The sequence below is a fragment of the Pelobates fuscus genome, chromosome 3 (genome assembly GCF_036172605.1).
Source record: "Pelobates fuscus isolate aPelFus1 chromosome 3, aPelFus1.pri, whole genome shotgun sequence".
In the NCBI taxonomy this organism is placed as follows: Eukaryota; Metazoa; Chordata; class Amphibia; order Anura; family Pelobatidae; genus Pelobates; species Pelobates fuscus.
Genome location: NC_086319.1, coordinates 90,550,925 through 90,572,029, shown reverse-complemented (window position 1 = coordinate 90,572,029; position 21,105 = coordinate 90,550,925). Strand labels below are relative to the sequence as shown.

General features: G+C 39.7%; 1 protein-coding gene across 9 annotated transcripts in view; it reads left to right on the top strand.

Annotated features, from left to right (window-relative positions):
- The window catches only part of ABLIM3 (actin binding LIM protein family member 3), a 194,487-nt gene extending 174,189 nt beyond the window's left edge, over nt 1–20,298 (top strand). For 2 of the 9 annotated variants that reach the window (XM_063447347.1, XM_063447346.1), the window contains exons 10-21: nt 2,287–2,442; nt 4,148–4,277; nt 5,496–5,594; nt 6,530–6,580; nt 9,810–9,938; nt 11,673–11,737; nt 12,647–12,788; nt 16,774–16,803; nt 16,914–16,972; nt 17,722–17,790; nt 18,644–18,724; nt 19,265–20,298. In XM_063447347.1, the coding sequence (XP_063303417.1) occupies nt 2,287–2,442; nt 4,148–4,277; nt 5,496–5,594; nt 6,530–6,580; nt 9,810–9,938; nt 11,673–11,737; nt 12,647–12,788; nt 16,774–16,803; nt 16,914–16,972; nt 17,722–17,790; nt 18,644–18,724; nt 19,265–19,378 (1,125 nt within the window). In that variant the 3' untranslated portion in view covers nt 19,379–20,298. Of the gene's footprint in view, nt 1–2,286; nt 2,443–4,147; nt 4,278–5,495; nt 5,595–6,529; nt 6,581–9,809; nt 9,939–11,672; nt 11,738–12,646; nt 12,789–16,773; nt 16,804–16,913; nt 16,973–17,721; nt 17,791–18,065; nt 18,725–19,264 lie in introns of those variants that run through there. The other 7 variants (XM_063447352.1, XM_063447349.1, XM_063447348.1 and 4 more) reach the window with 7 other exon arrangements.
- Nucleotides 20,299–21,105: the final 807 nt, after the last annotated feature.

The following is a 21,105-nucleotide window of genomic DNA, read 5'->3' as shown; positions in this document are numbered from 1 at the left end:
GTCCATCTAGTGGCTGTCTGGTAGACAACCACTAGAGGAGGACTTAACCCTAGTAGGTAAGTATTGCAGTTTTAAAAAAATGCAATAATTACATGCTCTGGGTTAAGGGTGATGGGAGTTGGCACCCAGACCACTTCAATGGGTTGAAGTGGTCGTGGTGCCTACATTGTTACATTTAGAAACTGTGATTTTTTTTTTTTAAGTTTTACTTTAGAATTTTCATGTTGGACTGTCATGTTTATCCTATGTGTTCTTGTTCCTATATCATCTTGTTCCTCCTTAGGGATCTAGCAATGAGACATTTCACATGTTCCTACCAATCATTGTGTACTAGTGTGCTAACAGGATGCTTGCATTAGCCTACTCCCGGATGATCACCAGCAAACAAGCTGTATGTTAGATGACTTGAAGTGTCACCAGTAGACAAACTGTATGATGTTTAGCATTTTTTTATACAGCCTTAAATGCTGAATTAAAGAATTGCTGTTCTCCCATCTATAATTACATTTCTTGAGGCTTACACCAGTTGGATCCTGAGTGGTGGATTATGGAAGATAACAACAATTCCTCTTTGCATGTCTTTAGAATCAACAAAGTATCATGGAAGTTGTAGTTCTGTAACATCTGGGGATCTACTTTTTTGAACACCCCTGCTATAAAGTAATAATTAATATACCAACCATGTAGACCAGGCTTCCCCAAACTCTTCCCCAAACTCCGGCCCTCCAGATGTTGCTGAACTACAACTCCCATGATTCTCAGCCTATCTATTTAATTCATAGAGTCATGGGAGTTGTAGTTCATCAACATCTGGAGGGCCAGAGTTTGGGGTAAGCCTGTTGTAGACTCGTAAAATAAGGCACTCCTTTTCCTTTTCTTTGTGTCTCCCAGTATTGTACTCATTTCCATTTTCTTCCAGTCAAGCAAGGCCAATGAATGCTGTTCATCATAACTATTGAAAATAGTGAGTCACAGTACTGATTAATATAAATTAAAAGTGTTGAAAGGTGGGGCAGGTAGATGTTTCCCAAACTGTCTAAGATAAAGAACAATAATGTAATTAAAGTAGTATTGTTCTCTGCTTGACTGCATCAACATTTATGTGCTAATTTAACCTGGGCGAGAGAACACACCTTGGGAAGGTGAAAATGTTTAAACTTCTTGGTATTGTTTTTTATTTTATTTTCATAGAACAAGTAGCATACTATGAGCCACAGTAAAAGGGCTGGTATTTATGCAACATGCTGCTCGCATTTTATGCATATATATAGAATTACTTAGGGTATTTGCTTGATGGAGATGTCACATTAACTTGAGTTGTAAGTGCAAGCTGTGTTGTAGTTACTCATCTGAACCACCTTCATTTCCTCTGAAGCCTACAGAGTTAAATATAGCAGTCCATTTGGTGTTGTGTGAGCTATATGCAACCTTGAGTGTCTGAGTTCAAGCGCCAACAGTTTGCAACTTCTTGCTGTGTGAATCTCTATAGAAAAGCAGGGGCAACATTCCATTAAAGATCGAAAATGTCACTCCCTTTAGTACATACTCCCTGCGAAGGATGTGCAAGTGGAGTATGTGCGTGTGTATATTTCAACTTACCATCCCTGATCCAGCCCTTCTAAACCCACCCTGACCTTTCCTGTGTACTTCTGCCCATTCTCCACCCAGTCATACCCACTCCCCTTTGTGTCCTGCCCATTATAAGGTATGAGCATGTGGAAGGTATGACTTTAAACTAATGTTTCCAGTTAATGTATAATGCCCAAGTCTACATATCTAACATGAACCAGGTTGGCTAAGCCTACACCTGTTGGTTACAACTGATGGCTACCTGCTCCCCCTGTGTCTGGACTCTATTTTCTCTTCCAATCACATGTTCTCCTTGAAGATTTGTGAAAATAAATGTAAACTAAGCATGCTTTAATTCACTGACGGTTCTCTGCCGTATACCTAAGAGCATCTACCAATGCCAGGGGTCATTGAGTGAGCAGCAAGTACCTTTTGTGACTTACTTTTACACAGAAGTCGTACTCTCCGACATGGATTTTTCTCTTTATTTCTATCTCTGAATTTGTATAAATGCCACTTATCATCTTGTTTCCTTTAACTCACATGTCTTAATCCAAGAACCATATTTAGTAAGTGGTGCTTCTTAAACCGAACCGATTTAATTGACTGTTGGATACTGTCATTAGCAGATGGGCACCTTGTGTGACAGCAACACCTAGTAAATATGGCCTTTATCCTTTGCTTTTTTCTGTCTTTTTTCTTTCTCTTTCCTCTCAGGCTAAGGTTAACAATGAAATTCTAAATTACAAGGACTTAGCAGCTCTCCCTAAGATTAAAGCAATCTACGCAGTGCAACGCCCTGACCTCATTTCTTATGAACCTTACGGTAGATACACTTCAGAGGAAATGCTGGAGAGATACAGCTATGGGGAGGTAAAAACTCATTACATATCTGACCGATATTAAACCACAAGGCACTCAAATAAATCTCTAGAACTCTCTGGTTTATGTTGTTGGTTTATACAATGCATTGCTCAATCAAATGTTCTTTATTGAATGTTTTGTATTGTTATCACTAAAAAAAAAATGAAATATATATATATATATATATATATATATATAAAATGAAAGGCAAACGTGTGTTGTCTTTATTAATCCGTGGCATATTTGTACATACATTTAAGTACAAGTCACTGTTTCATTTAATAGCAGATCTAGAGAATTTGCTTGTTCACAGATTTGTTTCGTGATTTTTTTTTTTTATTTAGACTGCCAGTTGCTCGTTTGTTTTTTTTTATTACTATTATTATTCATTTTTATCGAGCATGGTTAAAAATGTTTAACATACATTGCAAAATGTTTTACAATATAAAATATTAGAACTAGCTAAGAGCTAATAAGGTTCTTAGGGGAGAACAAGAAATAGGCTGCAAAAAAACAACCAAAGCGGGAGTCTCTCTTCCTGGCCAACAATATGGTAACTTGTGGAAGTTGGGCCTCAGTGTCAAAAAAGCAATGTGCAAAAAAAATGAGAAAACCAATCCAATAGTGTAGTATAGCCAAATGTGCAGATAAGATAAAAGCAATAGGTCAGTTTACAGATTCCAGCTCTGGATTCTACCTCTGGTATCTGTGTGCCTATTGATAGTATATTATCTGCACATGTGGCCATAATGCAGCATTTGGTTATTTTTTAGTTTCTCTTTTGCATATTGGCTGTTGGACTCTGAGGCACAACTCTTGCAAATTACAAAAATGTTTACCGTAATATTGACATAATTACATACTCGTACTGAGGGTTAAAGGGCTCTGTATTTGCAAACTTACAAATGGGTAGGAGGTGGGTGTGATAGAGAGAGAAGGTAATAGAGATAATTGCATGAAGCATTTATTAACTGTATGAAGCCTTTGTGTCATTTAACCCCTTATGGACACATGACGTGTGACATGTCATGGTTCCCTTTTATTCCAGAAGTTTGGTCCTTAAGGGGTTAAAGTAGTTTAAACTCTTTAATTCCATGTTTTGTGAGTTTGTGTGTGAGATAGAGGGACGGACGGATGGATGGATTGATGAGTGGATGAATGGTAGCTTTGCTACTTATGTGACTGTATTACATAAGCACTATAGCAGTGCTGGTTATGTTATTTTTTTGGCACTGCAGATATTTGTGAGCTACAAGTTACCTAGTACTTAGCTAGCCTAACAAACATTGCATTTCTGCTTATGTTCTTTTAACCAATAAAAATCAGTTAGTTGTATTGCGCACCACTTAACAATGCTATGTCCTTCACTTGCTGCATTCACTGTCACACACTACTTGTGTCTCATTTTCTAATTGGATGACTAAGCATCAAATGGAATGTATTTCCCAGGCACCTGCAGTCCCAAGGTTAACCATCATTGTACTCTCGTCATTGGTACCCTGCATTCCACATGTCAATGTCTTTGTAGAAAAACAAGCAGACAATGCTGTGCTTCAGGAAGTTAAATTGTACTATGGGTCTGTTTCATTCTGTTTCTTAATGATGTTGTATACACTGATTCCTGTAAGCTTGGTATTGTATTGATAAAGATATTTTATATGGGTTTTGTTTTACATTTGTTGCCAATATATTTCCTGTCCTGTTTTTATGGTAGGATATTTATGAGGGAATGGACCTGCGACAGAGAAGGTCCTCAAGCCCAGGTTATATAGACTCTCCTCTCTACAGCCATCGAGATGTGTCCCTCACAATGCCTCGTTCCCCCCAACATTACTACATGTCAGGTAAGAGCGTACCCAATCATTCTTCTTTTAAATTATATTACAGTGAGTGCAGCAGTGACCCTCACTATTACCAGTTTCCTTTCTCATTAATGTTCCAGTATCAGTGACTATATCTCTGGTAATGCAGTTTAACCATGGATTTTCCTGAAATCTCTATGCTAGAGACTGGAAGGAATACAGTCTTGAGAAAAAGAATGTCTGTGTTTATCAACCAGATATTGATATAGTACTGATTGATGTATTGGACATGTACATTGTAAGGATGTACAGATGTATAATATGACAATTAGTCAAATATTAAAGTAGACATGCCAACTGGAAAAAAAAATAACTTTACATTGGGCCAAAATCCACAAAACATGAAAAGTGTCCATATGTTGTGCTAATGTCTTTTAAGACACCATTTACCATATTGGCATTCATAGATCGCAATCTACCTGCTGTAAAATATCTTATGGTATGGTCACTTGGAGCACCAAGTCAGTCAAGTGAAATGCGACATTGTAAGCACGAGAGTCTAGAACAGTGGTGCCCTAAAAGGAAGATCACTAGATATTTTAAAACTACAGCTTCCATGATGCTTTGTCATTCTATAGACATGCAAAGCATCATGGGAGTTGTAGTTCTACAACATCTGTGCATCTACCTTTTGGGAAACCCTGGTTTAGAATATAAGTGTAGAATTATTACTCGAGATATCAAAAACATATAGACAGTTTCTTATGTTATAGTGAATAATGTAAAGGTTTGTATTTTTCCAGGTGACAGGTCATACTTATTTATGTCTGATTACAATGGTGTAACGTTTTCTCGTTTCTTTTAACCCCTGTCTGACGGATCCATCCCAGTCTTCCATTTGAAAGTCACTGTTCCTCAGCACCTCACTATTTGTACTTGTCTCTTTTTTCTTCTCCCGCTCTGTCTCTTATTCCTTCTGTCTTTGACTCTCTCTCCTTTCTGTATGCTGGCATATTCCTTCATATAACATTCTGCTTCTTAATTTTATTATTACTATCTATGGATTTTTATTTGTATTCGTTTTTACATTGTGTTTGCTCCTATCTATGTCTTTCTTTGTTTTATGGCTGGGCATTACATTATTCTGTAATTCTTCTTCTCGTCCATTTTTCACACTTTTTTGCTGCAATTCTTAATTATTTTTTTTTTCTTTCTTTTTGCCTGTGCTAAATTTGCTTTGCTTCCATGACTGGCTATCAGGCACAGAGAGTGGACGCAACTCTCCTTTTTATAGCCAGTTAGATGTGCGTTGCTCCACGCCAACCCTTTACCAAGCGCCTCGGCATTTCCACATACCAGGTAGGCAGAAGAAAGTGGGCACACAACACACACACAAAAATAAAAAAAAACAATTAAAACAAAGCATTGCCTCATGGGGAATCGCAAATCAAGATGCGTAACATGACAACGTTTTTAGAAGAAAGGAAACCGTGAGCTTACTGCTTTACATGTTAAAATGCATGACTGCAATTGTAGACATGCATTTACATACATGCTTTTATACCCACCCACCCAATGGGGTAATCAGAGCAAGCAAAATACAAAAAGTTAAACTATTACCACAAAGTGGTCTGGCACAGAACCAGGTGACTTTGCCAGTAGCCTGTTTGCACTGTAACCACTGCAACTGGAACCACATTTTATTGGAACGTTACAGTTGTGTCCTAGGTGACATAACAGGTTTCCTCCTTACACGTTTTCATGAAATACAGAGCATTGGGCAGGAACAGGAAGCTATGCCACTATGAGAACATTCTTCACATCCCCCGACTAGAACATCAAGCAAAGAAGTTATGGGAGATTTGTGGTCTTCTGGCCACCTAGAAAATGGGTTTCACTTGCAAGTACAACATTCTGGACCCCTGTGATATAACAGTAGCACCTCATATCACCACCACTTCACTATCTTCTCCAACACACCCTTACCCAGCATTCAGTGGCCTGACACACAGTACATAAGCAACTTCTGTCTGTTTCATCGAAAAAGAATAGACAACCTCTGACTCTCCTGTTTATGGGGACTCTTCGAGGTTGCCAGATTTTGCAACTTCTCACTATCTTACTGCTTGTCATCATATGATTTTCATTCACCTCCTTATATCCTTTCTTATCTCTCCTTCTCACTCCTCTACTCTCACTCCTCTGTATTTGGTGATCCACTATTTCTATTCTGCGCACTCCCTCCTTCACTTTTCCGCCTTCTTCCTGTCCTCCTTTTTCCTTTCTCTTCACAGCTGCTGCAGAAAGTAATATTTACCGGAAACCCCCCATCTACAAACGGCATGGTACTGTCCACTCCCTGTTGCATGGTGCTCCCTGCTGTGTTGTGTTTGTGATACAATGTTTTGTGACAGATGTACTGAACGCCAAGCAATGCGTTACCCACTGAAACATGCATCCATTAGTTGCATGCATGCGGTACCATGTTGCACCTTTTGAACTTGGGATGTTTATACTATGCAATTCAAACCTTCCATAGGACATAATATTGGCACATACTTAATGATTCTAAAAGCATTACTTACGTCATAAACATGTTTGTTCTACAAAGAGTAGATTCAGTCATCCTTAGCTGATGTCTTGAAACTTACTGATGTGTGATGTATATCCCTTGTAATATAGCATGGTATTGCATGGTCAAATATCATGCATGTATTCGGCCATGTATGCTACTATTCGATTATTGGATAAAAAGGACATGTTTTCTAAGAAGTGCCAAGCAAAAGAACAAGTAAAATAAACAAACAATCTTGTTTAAAATTGTATTCATTTTCTAATTGGTGGTGGCAATCCTCAGATTGCTGCTTGAACTTATAATGGGATCACAGTTTTGCTGCCATGATAAACCTAGACTGGATTAACAATCATACCACTTACAATACTATTTATTGCACCGTGTTGGACCTATAAACCATAATAACAGAAATATGGGTGCAGAGCTGGGACTTTTGGGGGATAGTTAGTCCCCAGTATAAGAGTAATATATGGATTAGATGTGCATTCAAAGTGGTCCTTCATCTACGTTAATTGTTTATTATAAATAATTCTAGCTATATGTTAGTAAATATCTTTCTCATGAAAATTTATAAAAATGTGTGCCTCTAATTAAAAAATTAAGCAAAGTTCTAGAAGTGGAGCAATCACCATGGAAACTAGTGGATCTCAACAGAACTATTCAGGTGGCTTCCATGATATTTGCAAAATTTATAGTAATTTGTATAATTTTTCTACTTGCACTTTTTATATATCTCCCTACTTAATTTTATAATTTGTGCATCCCATTTTTTAGGTGTTTTTGAGGAAAAGAGGAAACAAACCATTGCGCAAATTCCTATCTAAAGTTTATTGTCTTAGCAACCCTTGAAAACATCAACCTTAACCCCACTTTTTTTAATATTATTATTATTATTTTTTTAATATTTAATTAATTTTCTTTTTCTTTTAAGTAAGGATGCAAGAAGGTTTTGGATGATAGGACCACCATGTCTATGTACCATAGGCATGGTGATCGAACATATAGAATAACTGTGCTTGGAACTAAAAATAAGGAACCACATTTTGGGGATATTCACAATGATAACTAAAGGCTGTGTCATTGTATCTCTTCTCTCCTTTTTCTCCCCTATCTCTGCCGACCGGCTTTGTGCCGTGGTGTAAGTAAGAGCTAAATACCTTTTATTTTTGGGAAGCAGAATTCTCTTCCAGCTACTTACTTACCAGTGCGAAAAAAAATTCCCACTTTCTCAGCATTTCCGTCCATCTGTGTGCATATACAGTATTTATACAGTACATGCCTGGTTCACACCTTGTTTATTATTAATTGTGCCATTGCTTATTTATGAAATACCAGCAAATTCCATAGCACAGTATGCATCTTCTTCCCTATTTCCCAATCTCTTTTTTTTCCCTGCATATATGTATATTTCTATATATACATATATTTTGTAGAGTAGTATGTAAGATTGTCTGTATAAACAAGTATAATGTATTATGTAGCACCGGGCTTTCTAACACTTAACTACAATTCCCATAATTCTCAGTAGATTTCTGGCTGAGGATCCTGTGGATTGTTTAAAAGCTGTCTAATGGTTACCTCCAGTGTAGCGTAAAATCGTGATTTGACTGTTCTGTACCTATTTTGAAGCCAGGGTTCACTATTGACGGTCAATTGACAAAAATGATTTGTATTACTACTTTTGTAGTGTCATGACAAACTGAATGATATACATATATATTGCAAGCTCGTTCATGTAATATGCCTTTCATGCAATAATGTATGGTTGAAGACTGTCTTTATATAGTATAAAATTAGCACTGGCCAATAGAGACTATTGCTACAAAAAGAATTTACTTTGAGGTGACCTATTTCCCCTTTAACCCCTTAATGACCAAACTTCTGGAATAAAAGGGAATCATGACGTGTCACACATGTCACGTGTCCTTAAGGGGTTAAATGGAGAAAAAAAAATGCAGATGATATAGCAGGCCTGCGCAATCTGCGGCCCCCCAGATGTTTTGAAATACAGCTCCTATGATACCCTTGCTTTCAGCCATGATTCCCTGGCTATCTGTTTCATTAAAAAAAAACACGGGCTGTTTCATTAATTGAATCATGGGTGTTGGCTATTTGTTTTATTCAAAGAATCATGGGGGTTGTAGTTCAGAACCATCTGGGGGGCCGCATGTTGTGCAGGCCTGTGCTATAGGGTAGTAATGATTTGAGTGTAATCCCAATATTTAGTATTTTTCCTATTTTAGTGTAACACCCATGGTCACATCATGGCAACCTACCAGTGCCTTGTCTACAGAGGAAGTGACAAAATAAAGGTGGACAGAAATGAAGCTCTTATATAATGTGTGTAATCATTTTGTTCATTCTGGCACTCCCGAGTATATCAATGGATGTCTCAAACAAAAATGAATAAAAAAAAAAAATCAAAGCCAAACAATAGTGGTATACTTTAAAAAATACACGTTAGAGAATAAATCACGCATAAACCTATACTTGTCTTACTTGTAAGAGGACCACCAAAATTTCCAGTCAGGCTACCAGAGGATATAATTATAATATATAAAATATATATATATACTATATATATATATATATATATAAAATAAACAGTTGCTAAAGAGTAGTAATGATTTGATTATAATTCCAATCTTTAGTATTTTCCCTATAATAGAATAACTGTCTGGTCACATTATGGCATCCTACCAATGACTTGTCTACATAAGACGTGAAGAAATAAAGGTGGAATCATGCTTTGTAAGAACACTATAATGAGAGAGAGAGAGAGAGAGAGTGAGTGTGTTCACATCTGAGGGAAATTAGATTGAAATATTTCAACAAGGTCCTATAGTCTCTTAATGGCGTAGTGGGTGCTATAGTGTTGGCCAGACGGAGATTTGGAAATACAGAAACTATCGCTACATTTTCTTGTACTTAAAAGAGTTTATCTCTGGACTGATGTCCCTCTAAATCCAATTATATTCATACTATGTATTTGATTTTAGATGATCCTTTCGAAGCAAGCAAAAGCAAAACAAGTGAAGATCTTGTCCAGTCTTCGAAATATCTCCCACCATACACACCGGAGTCCTATTATCAGCATGAAACCGAGTACTGGATGTATTCTCCTAAAGGTACCTGCAGTTCCTCTGTTACCTGATCCGAGATAACACTGAGTAGGGATCCACTGGGATAACTATCTTGGATAATAATTGTAGCACACAAAACAGTAATTTCTTTTTTATTGGCTCTGTATAGCAATGTGTGTCTACCTCTGTACAATGACTGCCAAGATCAAGATTACCGTATATACTCGAGTATAAGCCGAGTTTTTCAGCCCATTTTTTGGGCTGAAAAACCCCAACTCGGCTTATACTCGAGTCAAGGTCTGTATTATGGCAATTTGCATTGCCATAATACAGACTGGGGGAGAGGGGGGCTGGCAGAGCTGTACTTACCTGTTCTGCAGCTCCTGTCAGCTCTCTCCTCCTCCGCGCCGTCCGTTCAGCACCTCGGTCAGCTCCCAGTGTAAATCGGCTCTCGCGAGACTTACAGTGTGAGCTGATAGAAGGAGCTGCACGGACGGCGCAGAGGAGGAGAGAGCTGACAGGAGCTGCAGAACAGGTAAGTACAGCTCTGCCAGCCCCCCTCTCCCCCCCACTGAACTACCACTGGACCACCAGGGAAGGAGAGCCCCCCTCCCTGCCATGTATCAAGCAGGGAGGGGGGACGAAAAATAAATAAAAATAAAATAAAATAAGAAATAATAAAAAATAATAATAAAAAAAAAAAAAGGGTGTATAAGGACCACTGTGGGAGGGGGGGGGGGTATAAGGACCACTATGGGAGGGAGGGGGTGGGATAAGGACCGCTATGGGAGGGAGGGGGGGTATAAGGACCGCTATGGGAGGGAGGGGGGGGGGATAAGGACCACTATGGGAGGGAGGGGGGGGGGATAAGGACCACTATGGGAGGGAGGGGGGGTATAAGGACCACTATGGGAGGGAGGGGGTGGGATAAGGACCACTATGGGAGGGAGGGGGGTATAAGGACCACTATGGGAGGGAGGGGGGGTATAAGGACCGCTATGGGAGGGAGGGGGGGATAAGGACCACTATGGGAGGGAGGGGGTGGGATAAGGACCACTATGGGAGGGAGGGGGGGATAAGGACCACTATGGGAGGGAGGGGGGAGAAGGACCACTAGGGGAGGGGAGGGTAAGGACCACTAGGGGAGGGGTGAGTCAGGACCACTGGGGGAGGGGGGTGAAGGAACACGGGGGTGGGGAGGTAAGGACCACTGAGGGAGGAGGAGGGGAGGTCAGGACATATGGGGGGGGGGGCAAATATCCTTGCACCGGCCCTGCACACACTGCATTCATACACACACTGCACTCATACACACACACTGCACTCATACACACACACACACTGCATTCATACACACACACACTGCACTCATACACACGCTGCACAACTCATACACACGCTGCACTCATACACACGCTGCACTCATACACACACACTGCATTCTTTATACACACACTGTAAATAAATATTCAATTAATATATTTTTTTTAGGATCTAATTTTATTTAGAAATTTACCAGTAGCTGCTGCATTTCCCACTCTAGTCTTATACTCGAGTCAATAAGTTTTCCCAGTTTTTTGGGGAAAAATTAGGGGCCTCGGCTTATATTCGGGTCGGCTTATACTCGAGTATATACGGTACATTTCCTGAAATCACAAGCATAAAGCCTTGTTTGGAAATGTTATGATGTTGTTCTTGATAATGCCCGCTCTAGTTATTGTCTCCTCAGTACCAACATTGTTCCATTACTCCATTGACATATTCTGATTTCTTTAACAGTGCCTCGAGCACGAAGATTCTCGTCTGGCGGAGAAGAAGATGGGTTTGGCCGGACCTTGCACAAGGTATATACGCTAGAATCAAAGAAAGAAATATGAAATTATTCACAAGTTTAGTACAGTAGTAAACGCACCCAAACAGCAGGAATGACGACACCCACAGTGCAAATTGAAGAATAACAGATGTAGCAAATGCCCAGGGCTTTAAGTAAAAGCTTGCGCACCAGAATAATATGCCCCGTTTACGACCAAGCATGTCACCAGTAATGCAAATTATATCACTGTCACTTCTCCACCGCGGCACTACCCCCACCCACACCACCTCCTGGTATGGCAGCCATGTCAAATGATCAAGCCAATTATCAAACCACGGCAGGCCTGGCATGTCATCTCACATAGAGTGGTTAAACAAACCATAGCGTGCATGTAAATAGGTGCACCTAGGAATCTGTGAAATGAAACCCTATAATGACAACTTAGTTATATTACATTGGCCTATCTTTTGCAAAGACAAAAATCTATTTTGGGGGATTGAGATATGCATTGTACAATGAATATCAATATGCAATCTATCATTCAGAAACATGTAATTCAGTGTATATGACACTAAATTATATTGCACAAGGTAAAGCTGGGCGTAGAAAAAAATAGGAAGAATTAAATGTTGTAAAGTTCATAAATGTGCAGTTGGTACATTTTAAGCACTTCTTATCCATTCAATGGGGGGTGGTATCAGCGTTTCTAGTCTGGTAAAATCTTTTGTCATTGACAGCTCTCATTACAGATGACAGTATGAGTATTGTGAGAGGCTCTTTATATTCCAGCGGAAAAGTTCTACAGAGATATATTTTTAAGCTGCAATGAATACACCACTTTAAGTACTTTTAGTGAACAATGGAAGATAGGTTGTGATTGTTGGTGGCTGTGTACACTAATTAAACAGCTGGTATCCATTTCTGCGCTTTGATATTTCAGCTCCAGGGAGGAATTGGACGGATGATTCTAAAAGAGGAAATGAAGGCACGATCCTACGCTGACCCCTGGACCCCTCCACGTAGTGTAGCGGGCAGTAAAGAAGCGCTCCACACAGCTGGATACGATGCTTCTCTAAATGGATGTGAGTCATTAGAGCTCCTTTGGTAGAGTTGATCAGCCAACCATGCTTACATACATTTAGTATAATAATGGTAGGTAGGGACCTCTCCACTGGGAATTGATGGGGAATTATAGGCAATCTATATAATTGGGAGCTATGCAGCCCCATGTTCTTGTGCATGGAAAGTGAGTACTCTACAGTTTTGGTACACGTCATAAAATAAGATGAGGTACCTCCCTTAAATAAGTTTAAAAAAAAAACCTCAACCTTTGTCCAGTGCCGCGTTTGTCCACCATCATTGGCCCCACCCCTGACCCACCTCCTTGGCTGACATTAGAATTGATTATCTCATCCAGATTATTTCCCATAGGAAAGCATTGGATTGGCTGAGATCGTCTGTTCTAATGATCTCAGCCACCGAGTAGGGGTGGGTGGGCCGAAAGCTGCCCTAGCAAATCAGCATCTTCTCATAGAGATGCATTGATTCAATGCAGCTCTGTGGGGAACGTTCAGCTTTGTGGAGAAGCTGAACAGCCGAGACGAACACTGAGCAGCACTGCCCCATGAAGCCCCTCTTGTGGCTGTCAGGAGTGGCCACTAGAGGTGTTCCTAGGCCGCAATGTAAACAGCAGTGTTTACATTAGAAAGCCTTCAGGTACTGACTATACTCATCTGAACAACTACAATAAGCTGTAGTTGTTCTGGTGACTATAGTGTCCCTTTAAAATATCTCAAATGTAAATAAATATGTGTGATGGGTATTTTTTTGCCATGTTTTATAATTCTACAGTCACACTGTACACATAATTCCTCTGCTCATCAGCCTCACATACAGTGTTTTACATCACCTACTTAGAACACTGGCATTATAACAAAGTTACGTAGAATATTTAGGCATTATAAGTGACTGGTATAAGTTGGAGTGCATGCAATTACTGTGCATCTTGCATTATCAATCATAGATGACAGATACTTAGTAAAGTGCTAAACATACAGAAATGGCACTTAGTAAAATTAGCAATACAGTAGCTAATTGTCCCACTGCTTACTAATGTAATAAATCACAAAACTCTGACCGTTGAAGATTAAGTTGTGAACATGGAGTCTACAAAGCCTGAGTGGTGGCTTAAAGGACCACTCTAGGCACCCAGACCACTTCAGCTTAATTAAGTGGTCTGGGTGCCAGGTCCAGCTATGGTTAACCCATTTTTTTATAAACATAGCAGTTTCAGAGAAACTGATATGTTTATAAATTGGTTAATCCAGCCCTCAAAGCCTCTAGTGGCTGTCTCACTGACAGCCGCTAGAGGCGCTTGCGTGATTCTCACTGTGAAAATCACAGTGAGAGCACGCAAGCGTCCATAGGAAAGCATTGATAATGCTTTCCTATGAGACCGGCTGAATCCGCGCGCAGCTCTTGCCGCGCGTGCGCATTCAGCCGAATGGGAGGAGAGGAGGAGGAGGAGGATCGGAGGAGAAGAGCTCCCCGCCCGGCGCTGGAGAAAGGTAAGTTTTAACCCCTTTCCCTCCCCAGAGCCCGGCGGGAGGGGGACCCTGAGGGTGGGGGCACCCTCAGGGCACTATAGTGGTCCTTTAATGTGGGTGTCAGTTTTGGAATGCAGTATAGCATGATATAGCAAGAATAAGACCCCATACCACTTCACACGTAGCATGATATGTTAGACTCATGAATAATTAATTAGCATCATCTGGATTGGAGCCTGCAGCTCCTTTTAAAGCCTTAAGGACACATGACATGTGTGACATGTCATGATTCCCTTTTATTCCAGAAGTTTGGTCATTAAGTGGTTAAAGGGTCTCTTACAGATAGGGAATTGTATAAGCAAAACAGGACTCTCTGCAAAAAAAAAAAAAATTATTCAAATAAACAAGGAAAGTTTAAAAAAAATCATTAAACAAAATATTAATTTAAAGTGGGGGTTTAGTGACACGATATATAATAAAGTTAACCCGTTCAAGTGGTTACATATCGTATGCTATTAAGAGAGTCCTGGCACACCATCTTTCTTAAAGTGTTGATATAACTAAAATAATTTTTAATTAACCAAGGGCTGTCTTTAATATTGACTGAACCCTAGGCAAGCATTTTCTAGGGCCCCATGGACCCTGCCCCCTCCCCCGCCACTCCCAATTCCGAAACTCACTGGCATGCAATCACAGCAACCATCCGAACCTAGTGATAAAACTAATGTAGTTAGGGCCCTTGTGCAAGAATTTCTTTTGGGTCTCCCCTCTAGCTCAACAGTGGAGAAAAGAGAGATCCCCATCTGTCGTACAACTCCCACAATGCTGTGCCAGCTGGGGATCTACCATTTGGCTATTCTTGTAGGGTTGTATTTGTGAGCAGTGTTTGTGCATTTGAATGTACGCATGTTTTTGTATAGAGTATGTGTGTGCATGTAGGGGTGTATTTGTATGTTCTGTTACCATTGGAATGCAGTTGTGTACTTGTGTATAGTGTTTGCCTTTGAATGCAGGGGTGTGTGTTTGTATGTAGTGTTGGATTTTAAATGCAGGTGTGCTTTTTTGTGTAGAGTTGGTGTTTGTATATAATGTTAGCGTTTTAATTAAGGGGTGTGGTGGTATGTAACGTTTGTAATTGCATGCAGGGGTGTGTTTGTATGTAGTGTTGTCTTTTAAATGCAGATGTAAATTTGTCAGTAGTATTGGTGTTTAAAGTGTGTGCTTGTATACAATTTTGTAGTTTGAATTTTGTAGTGTGTGCTTGTATACAATTTTGTAGTTTGTGTTTGCAGGGGTGTGTTTGATTGCTGGGATATATGCATATACATACTAACACAGATATACATACACATTGACACACAGATACACATATAAACACATTGATACATGCACAAACCTGGACATATGCCCACACCTTGATACACAGATACACACACTAACACAAACACACTGGCATATACACACACTAGCACATACACACACACTAAGATACACACGCAGACACACACTTTGATACAGACAATGGTGCACACACATACAGATACACAAATTGGCACACTTACACACACTAACACACACACAGCCAGGTACACACACACAGCCAGATATACACACACACACACTTACAAACACAGCCAGATACACACACACACAGAGCCAGATATACACACACAGCCAGATATACACACACATACAGCCAGCTACACACACTGACACACACACAGCCAGAGCCAGATACACACACACAGACAGAAACACACACATACAGCCAGATACACTGACTGACTCAGACCCAGGAACACACAGATATATCCATTTACATATTTGAGCCACCCTCCTTACCTTTTGGGTACAGAAGGGTGGCTTCCCTGAGGTGTAGTGGGAGCGGAGCTGGATGGCCAAGGCTGATGGAAGTCTGACTTCCTCAGTCCCTCTCCTCCTCCTGTGTGTGTCTCCTCCCCAGCAGCACTGCGTTAAAGACGGCCCTGAATTAACCCAGTATTTCAAATGCTATGATTTAAGTGGGGATAATTTAGTTTAAAATAATAGTATACAATGCTGGAAGGTGGGTGACTGACCGGTAAAGTGCTACTTGGAAAGTCATTGTATGGAATAGCTTCTAACCGAGACAGTTAGGAGGGACAGTAATACAAGATAGAAATAAGGCTATTCAGCTAAACAGTTTGTTTTGGGTGTGCAAAAGGGGTTGACTAAGAATAGCATCAATAGAATGTACACACTTATTCCAGCTGCCATACAAAAGAAAGAAACCAGAGACTGTCCAGTACCCCCTAAAGAAAGCAGAAAATGGTAGCCATTGGTGAGTAAATGTAGACATGGCGAGTAGAAATTCATCCTGGCTAATATGCCATGGACTTTTCAGACTTGCAGTGGCGAGTAACTTTTAAGGCCTGACTCTGAAGGCGGGGAGTCATGCAAAAAAAATGTATTAATAAAAATAACAATGATATTAACAAAAATAATGAATTCAATTCTGTTGTTTTTTTTTTTTTTTTTGTAGCTCCCAATAAGCGCTACCTAGCCGACAGTGGTAAGTCTGCTGTATTTTAGTTAAAGAAATCTTGTCCTTTATTTAAGATTACATTATAAATGTATAATAAACGCTAAATCAAATTGTTTACCTTTTGTCTATCTTTCTAGACCCCCTTATTTCCAAATCCGCTTCGCTCCCAGCATACAGAAGAAATGGACTGCACAGGGTAAAGTTAAAGGGGTTATTGAACTGGAATGCTAGGTTTGGAGAATGTTTACAGTTCAGCTATTTTAGCCCTAAATGGAATATTCACTTTGAATTCCCAACAATATTCAATGTAGTAATTAAACCTGATAGTTTTTGAAAGTCAGAAATAATTTGATTGCTATTTACTAGCAGATCTGACTTCTGAGCGCACCTATCCACTTCCTGGGTACATCTTTTTGTTAGTATAAATGCATAGTCTGCGCAAACGTGGAAGAAAACATGATTGAAATGGCAAACTGTGACTTATAAAGCTCCAGTGTTGTTGTCTGCTTGTACAGACACACAACAGCATTGTAGTGAAGTCACAAACACATACTACGATCCTGCAGCTTCACACGAACCAGCGACTAACAGCTCTGGACATTTATTTCCAACCTGGTTAAACAGCAAAGCTTATAGAATAAAAAAAAAATCTCTTAAGTTTATAACCATTAAGTTCACTTCCTCCCATGAGTGTCATTTTGCCAGGATATAGTTACTGCTCAATAAAAACATAGGCTTCAGGCACATGGGTAGGCAAGTGACGACAGCCATCTAGTGGCTGATTTGGGCAGTACAGTTAGGTGAGAACGTGAGCACCAAATCATCACTTTATATAAGGTCATAAATCATGTCCAGGGTTACAGAGAGTGTAAAGAGCAGCTTTTGATGGAGTCATGATGGAGATAGACTGACAGATAACTGTGTATGTCTTTGCATGTCTCACAGCCGCCCAGCACGGAGCTTTTTCACTATGACAGTGCCAATGCAGTGAACTGGGGCATGCGAGGTAAGAGTGTGTTGTTTGTATGTTGTGTCACTGAGCACTTTACTCCAGGTCATACATTTATCCCAGACACTGTGGAAATATAATAGATACTTCCCTTTGCCTAAGCAAAAAAGACTGATAAATATAGAGAATTGATATATATGATCTCAGCTTAAAAAGGCCCAATAAACCGTGTAAACCTTGTCATTCTTTTTCGCATTATTCCTCTTATTGGATCTTTGTTTCTGCTTGCCTTTCACCCCATGTCAGCAATTTCCCTCTGTCTCTCTCTCATATTTTGCAGAGTACAAGGTAAGAAGACACAGAATTATTCCAGTTGCTATGACGATGAGTATCTAAACACCAACAAATGACATTTATCCATGTACATTCAACCTAGTTCCAAGTGCCGTCTCAGTAGCCAGATGAGGAAATTGATAACATATAAACTACCCATTATGGAGCCGTGGAGTACCCAGAATCTTCTCTTAGCAGTCTGGAAATGAATCCTGACATAATATACATGTATCGTGCACACATAAATGTGTGTGATATAAATTAATCAGATAGAACATAGTGTACAAATATTGAGATACCAATACCCATAATATTTATGTATTCAATGGGTCTGACTTGGTAGATATTTTCTGTAAACTACTGCACAATATAGATGTATGATAAAAAGCGCAGATGGATGGGTATTAATGATGCTTTAAGTACTGTCTCAGTATTATATTTCTCTAATATGCATTGAATGTCATAAGTTAATTACTTCCTCTTTTCTCAAGTCTTTGTAACCTGTAAAGTGACGTGTTTTTTGTTTTTTTACAAAGGAAGAGAATACATTTGTAGTGTAAGAGTGCCTTGCCCTGTTTCTTTTAGATCTATCCTTATGAACTACTTATGGTCACCACTAGAGGGAGGACCAGACTGCCTAAGGATGCAGACAGAACGCGTCTGGAAGTGAGTAACAAAAACTAATGGGATTTGTTCATTATTGTTGGCGGAGCTCACTAATGTCTTTTAATATGTAATCCATTCACTGCCTGCAACCCCTTCAAAGCAGAGTCTGTGGAATTCCTTCTTACACACTGAATGAGTTTGTGTTATCTGAGATAATTCTAAGAGATAATCTGGTATTAAAGGGGCACGCCAAGGTGAGCTAACCCTCCCCAACCCAAGTGAACTCAGCATAACATTACGTCCAAGGTGGGATGGATATGTACGGATAACACCGAACTGTAATTTCTGTATTTCCTGAATTGCAGAAGGAGCAGGCTATGGTACCAGAAACATCCCTTGTTTTTGTCAAATTGCTCCAAAACACAGTTAGGAAAAAAATTCAAAACTCATATAACCATAACCACTTGCTTGGAGATGCTTACTGCACCTTTATATGTAGTTCCAGTATATGTGTTCTGTTCTGTATGTTTTTTCTTTTTTTGAGCACTCACATCCAAACCATCACTGTATATTATTAAATAACTGTTGTCTCTTTAACAGCGGCACTTATCAGCTGAGGAATTTTACCAAGTTTTTGGAATGACAATATCAGAGTTTGACCGCCTAGCACTCTGGAAACGGAACGAACTTAAAAAGCAAGCCAGGCTTTTCTAATTCAACGCACCGCGTGCCTCAACAACAAATGTACACCTCTAAATATATTTATACGTATATATGTATATGTGTGTATGTATATGCACATATATATATACACACACATATATACACATATAAATATTATGTATAACTATTACACACTATATGTATATTGTATTATAGAGCAATCTTGCCGTAGTCAGAGATATTTGCTTTATCCATTTCAGACGTGGAAGAGATCCCAACATATTTCTATGCAATATGTTGCAGTCCCTTTTGACGGCTGAAGGAAGTTATTAATCTGTGGCGAGAGATATTTTGATCTCTTGGTTATATTTTTTAATGCTCTTTTTTTATGCGCCTCTCTTTCTGAAAGTTTAAACTATCAATACATCTGTTAGCTGTGATATTGTATTCTGTTTCCGACACCAATATATTGTCCGTATGATAGGCCTGGACCTTTGATCTCTGCCTGATCCCAAAAGTGTTACTGCAAATTTTATAGACATTAGTCAGAGACTTCCACCGGGAAAGTACATTTCTTTTTTTAGTTAAAAACAATAAAACAATATGGGTTTAGGGCATCATTTAGACATTCTGCAGAATAAACAATGATTCCACTAAAAATGTCAATGCCAGCATCAATGTACTTTTCCCAGTTATATTGTGCAATGAATGCTGTTAGGCAATAACCATGCATTTCACCAAGGGCCGGACTGGGGATACGAAGCAGCCCTGGAAAAAAATCTATGCCAGCCCCATAAGTCATTGTGCTATGTAGGGTGTATATATATATATACTCAATTGAAATAGTTGGCTGCACTCTCGGATTTCCTTAAAACATAACTTTTATTGAAATATTTAAGAGAAGATCAACGTTTCATCCCCCGTCTTGTGGACTTTCATCAGGATCATGATACTGGAGCCCTGGTAATGCACCCGGTCACACAACTTTGAAGCCTGAGTGCAAGGTACAACAGCTTTTATTTTTATATATATATATATATATATATATATATATATTGATACATTTCTTCTTCTAATTCAAAATATTAGTTCTTTCAGGGTAATTAAATTATACAGTAAAGCATACGCACATGCAGACACAGACAATCTTACTGATGCACACAAATAGGCTCATTGACAGACAATCTCAATGACACACACAGACAAGGTTACTGGCACACACACAAATTTAGTACAGACAAACTCTGATACACACACAAGCTTACTACAGACAAGCTCACTGATGCGCACACACTCTCCCTACAGACAAGCCCATTGACACACACATGCTCCCTACAGAAGAGCTCACTAACACACAGATTCACTACAGACAAGCTCACTGACACACATAAACTCACTAGCAGGCGCGCACACACAGAGGCTACCTCACTAGCAGATGCGCGCGCACATACACACAGATGCTCGCTTGCTCACTCACTAGCAGATGCACATACACAAAGGCAGACAGTCACTGACACCGAGGCAAACATCCACACATACAGAGACAGGCAGAGAAAGTCACTGACACCGAGGCAAACATCCACACATACAGAGACAGGCAGACAGTCACTGACACTGAGGCAAACATCCACACACAGGCAGACCGTCACACACACAGGCAGACCGTCACACACACAGGCAGTCACACAGACAATCACACACACACACAGGCAGTCACACACACACACACAGACAGTCACACACACAAACATAGTCACACACTCACAGGCAGTCACACA